Source organism: Vipera berus (assembly GCF_964194415.1).
Source record: "Vipera berus genome assembly, chromosome: Z".
Classification (NCBI taxonomy): domain Eukaryota; kingdom Metazoa; phylum Chordata; class Lepidosauria; order Squamata; family Viperidae; genus Vipera; species Vipera berus.
Window position 1 is genome coordinate 24,884,315 of NC_138205.1, and position 5,385 is coordinate 24,889,699.

At 38.3% G+C, this 5,385-nt stretch overlaps 1 protein-coding gene across 1 annotated transcript; it reads left to right on the top strand.

Moving 5' to 3' along the window:
* Nucleotides 1–3,529: 3,529 nt before the first annotated feature.
* Nucleotides 3,530–4,525, top strand: LOC308678742 (olfactory receptor 14A2-like; the record flags this gene model as incomplete). The annotated part of the gene is made up of 1 exon (XM_081345974.1): nucleotides 3,530–4,525. The coding sequence occupies exon 1, from the start codon at nucleotides 3,581–3,583 to the stop codon at nucleotides 4,523–4,525; it is 945 nt and encodes a 314-aa protein (XP_081202100.1). The 5' UTR covers nucleotides 3,530–3,580.
* Between the last annotated feature and the right edge of the window lie 860 nt (nucleotides 4,526–5,385).

The following is a 5,385-nucleotide window of genomic DNA, read 5'->3' on the forward strand; positions in this document are numbered from 1 at the left end:
TGAACCACTGGAAAGCATTTTTGCTTTCATGGTGCCATGCACTTCCGTCGGTTGTCCTGCACAGTAAATCTAAAAAGATACATTGACTATAAGACTTTGTTCCTGTGACCCAGGAGAGGTGGAGACCATTGGGCATATGCTCATAATTCATAGATATCCTTGCCATTCTGACACTGCTTATCTCCAGTTGCTGCTTAAGGATGAACAGACTGTGATTACAGTGCAGATGGCTAGATTCTGCACAGCAGCACTGGGGATTAATTGGGAACATGTGATTAACCCACCATAGCTATTTCACACAACTAATGCAGTAAACCCTTTTGTATTACTGCTCTTTTGTATTTTAGTATTTAATGACTAAGGGTCTCACAGTTTAAGGATTGATATTATAATATAGTTAGTCCAAGCTGTGTTTTGCTCATGTGTACCTGACAAATTGGATGCCAAATTGTGATTTTAATATAGATTTTGTCCATTATTTATTATTTTATTCTAGAATTTTTAACTGGATGTGTGTGTGTGTGTGTGTATGTATATATGTATGTGTGTGTATGTGTGTATACATACACACACACACACACACACCCCTAACCTAAATAAGGTTAACCATTCTGTTCAAAAATTAAACATGCTGAAAATTAAATCCTGACTGATTACATGAAAAGTCTGCCCAGCAATGATTCTCTCATCCTAACATGTCTTTATAACTTCATTCCATGTTTTAATATACGTATTTTGAAATTACATACAATTCATAACTACCATATGATATTCAGCTTTGTTACCTTCTTTCCAATATTAAAATTTATTTTATTTATCAATTGTGTTTTATCTTCTACTTTCATACTTTTTATTTATATCTTGTCTTCTCTTTATTAACCTTGAAACATGATAATGCACCAAATTAATTAATGGTTCAAATCCTTTTAAAGGATCTTGAGGCTTTAAGGGTGATTTTTTTTAACACACATTAATCGATTTGTCATCTTGTTCAGAAATCTCCCATATGTAAATATTATAGCTATATACATTTAGAGTGAAAATTTACAGTGTCTGAGTTACTGTTCCTTTACCAAAAGGCAAAAACTGATTTAATAATAATAATAATAATAATAATAATAATAATAATAATAATAATAATAATAATAATAATAATAATAATAATAATAAAGTTGGAAGGAAGCTTGGAGGTCATCTAGTCCAACCCCATGCTCAGGCAGGAAACCCTATACCATTTTAGAGAAATGGCTGTCTTAGATCGAGGTTGCTTCTCTCCTTGATTAGTTTACAGCCGTTGCTTTTTGTCCTGGCTTTGGGCGCTTTGGAGAATAGCTTGACTCCCTCCTCTTTGTGGCAGCCCCTGAGATATTGGAACACTGCTATCATGTCCCCCCTCATCCTTCTCTTCATTAAACTAGACATAACCAATTCCAGCAGCCGTTTCTTATATGTTTTAGTCTCCAGTCCCCTAATCATCTTTGTTGCTCTTCTCTGTACTCTTTCTAGAGTCTCAAAATCTTTTTTACATCGTGATGACCAAAATTGGATGCAATATTCCACGTGTGGCCTTACCAAGGATTGTAAAGTGGTATTAATACTTCATGTGATCTTGATTCTATTCCTCTGTTAATGCAGCCTAGCACTGTGTTGGCTTTTTTTGGCAACTGCAGCACACTGCTGGCTCATATTGAAGTGATGGTCCACTAGGACTCCAAAATCCGTCTCACAGTTACTACTATTGAGCAAGGTACCCTCTATACTATACCTGTACATTTTGTTTTTCTTGCCTAAATGTAGAGCCTTACTTTTTTCACCACTGAATTTCATTTTGTTAGATAGCGCCCAGTGTTCAAGTCTGTCCAGATCCTCCTGTATCTTAAGCCTATCTTCTGGAGTATTGGCTATTCCTGCCAGCTTGGTGTCATCTGCAAATTTGAAGAGTTCCCCATTTATCCCTTCATCCAAATCGTTCAAAAGCATTGGGCCCAGAACAGAGCCCTAGGACACCCCACTACACACTTCCCTCTATGTAGATGGGATTCCATTGAGGACCACACGCTGAGTGCAGCCAGTCAGCCAGCCAGAAATCCATCTGGTGGTGATCTACTGTTCTGTACCAGCCTACTACCGGCCCTGCAGAAAAGGCAAGGACAACCCGTTTACAAAAAGGCAAGAGGCTGGAACTAAGCCTGCCAAATTTATTGACACAAAACAGAGCAAACAGAGCAAAACCAAAACACGAACCATGAAACAGGAGCTATTCAAATGGTTGCCTTCAGCAAACAGCCCTCCCACACATTCCCCTTTTAAACAGTTCAAGGCGTGGCTTCTCTCTGCCTCCTTCCGAGGTGCCCCATTGCCTTCCTCTGTTTACTCCTGATTGACTGCCTCCTGCGTCGGGCGTCCTTGAACAGGGCCACCTGTGGGTCATCTTCATCCACACTGTCAGGCTCACACAGCTGGGTCTGCATCGTAACCAGATGGGAGGGGCCTGGCTGAGGGCTCTGCAAAGCCTCAGGGCTGTCCTTTGCAGGGTCTCCAACACCCCCTCCTCCTCCTCTGAATCGTCCGACCCAACTGCCGAACCCACAGGCTGACCCTGTAAACCACCCTGAGTCCTATGGGAATAGGGCGGTATACAAATCCAATAAAATAAATAAATAAATAAATAAATCACAACATCTACTTTATCAAATGCCTTACTGAAGTCCAAGTAAATTATATACACAGCATTCCTCTGATCCACTAATTTTGTCACTTGGTCAAAGAATGCAATAAGATTTGTCTGGCATGATCTGTTTTTGACAAACCCATGTTGACTTTTAGTACTGACTTTGTTTGCCTCTAGGTGCTTGCTGATTCGTTGTTTGGTTACCTTTTCCAGAATCTTCCCAGGTATTGAGGTCAGGTTGATAGGTCTGTAATTTCCTGGATCAATTTTTTCCCCTTTTTTGAAAATGGGAACAACATCAGCTCTTTTCCAGTCCTCTGGTAGTTCCTCAGTACTCCAGGATCTTTGAAAAATATAGTTCAGTGGTTCTGAGATCACATCTGCCAGTTCCTTGAGAACCTTGGGGTGTAATCCATCTGGTCCTGGTGATTTGAACTCATCTAGGCTGGACAGGTGCTCACTTACCATTTTCTTGCCTATCTTAACTTGTGTTTCTATTCTGTTTTTTATGGCATTATTTTTATAGGTTGGTCTGTTTTTTCCCTTTGTGTAAAGACAGATGTAAAAAATGAGTTAAATAGTTCTGCTTTCTCCCTATTGCTTGTCACCTTCTTGCCTCTTTCCCCAACTAATGGATCAATCAGTTCCTTCACTTTTTTCTTGTTTTTTACATGTTGAAAGAAGCTTTTTTTTTTGTTATTGGTGACTTTGGTTTCAAGCCTTACTTCATTTTGAGCCTTAGCTTTCCTCACTTCACTTTAAACACCACTTGTTCTGTTCATCTGATTTTTTTAACTCATTAGTTAACATAAACTAAATGATTAAACTTAAGAGCACTATATTATCAGAGCAATGTGTTGTTGTTTTTAAACTAATCCTTTTTCTTCTTCTTCCCACAGGTAGAACAGAATGTCAAATCTTACCTCCAATTCTGGATTCATTCTTCTGAATTTTTCTCAAGTTCGAGAATTACAGATTTTATATTTCTTTTTGTTTCTAACAGTATACCTGATCACCTTACTGGGGAACTTTTTCACCATAATTTCAATTGCTCTCGACCATCACCTGCACACACCGATGTACTTTTTCTTAATGAACTTGGCAATTATTGATATTGGTTCCATATCATCCATTATACCCAAATCCATATTGAACTCGCTCATGAACAATGGTTTCATCTCTTATTTTGAATGTGCCGTTCAAGTTTTCTTTTTCTTTTTCTTTGATGCATCTGAGATCTTTCTCTTAACAGTGATGGCACATGACCGTCATATTGCTATTTACAATCCATTACAATATGAAACAATAATGAACAGTGGGGTCTGTATTAAAATGGTAGCCATTGTGTGGATAACTGGTTTCCTTTATGCCACATTGCATACAAGTGGCACATTTTCAATAACTTTCTGCTCAAATAAAGTTGACCAATTTTTCTGTGAAATCCCTAAACTACTGAAACTTTCTTGCTCTGACCTATACCTAGTGGAAGTTGTTCTTCTCATAATGAGCTCTAGCCTAGGAATGGGATGCTTTATCTTCATCATTACAAGTTATGTCTGGATCTTCAAAGCTGTACTGCAGATCCCTTCTGTAGACGGACAGCAAAAGGCCCTCTCTACTTGTCTCCCACATCTAATTGTAGTCTCAGTGCTCATTTGCTTGGCTTTTTTTGTCTATGTCCGACCTCCCAGCAATAGTTCATCTTTAGACCTAGTTTTTGCCATGATATATGTAATTTTTCCTCCTATGATGAATCCATTCATCTACAGCATTAGAAATAAAGAGCTTCAGAATGCCTTGTGCAAGTTCTTAAACCTTAGGAAACTTTTCCACACTTTTTCCAGGTTTTTCTAAAATTATTGGGATGGTAGTTTTCTTTTCCAAACTGCCCTTCTCCCTATATTATATAATTCATAGTTTATTTTAAAATACACCTATTGTTTGTTTGTAGGCACAGCTAATATAGTTTGGACAAAAATAAACAATATTAATTGTACATAATGTGAAAAATGTGAAAAAGAAAGGAATGGGGAAGACGGGAGAAGAGAAGAAAACTTTTGTCAGGCAAGTTATTTTCTATTTTATTTTTTTATTATTATTCTATTCTATTCTATTCTATTCTGTTCTGTTCTGTTCTGTTCTGTTCTGTTCTGTTCTGTTCTGTTCTAGGTTTACATTTACATACTTCCACAAGTTGCTAGTTCAAAACTGAAACAATGCAGCATAATTCAATACAATCAATTTAATAAAATACAATACAACATTTTATATGTTTAAAATAACACCAATTATTTTAAAGGATGTTATAGTATATTTTTAGGGACGCGGTGGCTCAGTGGGTTAGCATGCTGAGCTTGTCGATCAGATGGTCGGCAGTTTGGCGGGTCAAATCCCGAGTGCCACGTAACAGAGTGAGCGCCTGTTACTCATCTCAGCTTCAACCAACCTAGCAGTTTGAAAGCACGTAAAAATGCAAGTAGAAAAATAGGGACCACTACGGTGGGAAGGTAACAGCGTTCCATGTGCCTTTGGCGTCTAGTCATGCCGGCCACAATTCCATGGAGACGTCCTCAGACAAGCGCTGGTTCTTCGGCTTTGAAACGGAGATGAGCACCTGCCCCTAGAGTCGGAAACGACTAGCACACATGTGCGGGGGAACCTTTACCTTTACCTTATAGTATATTTAGGATAGGGGGAAAGGGCAGAAAGAAAAG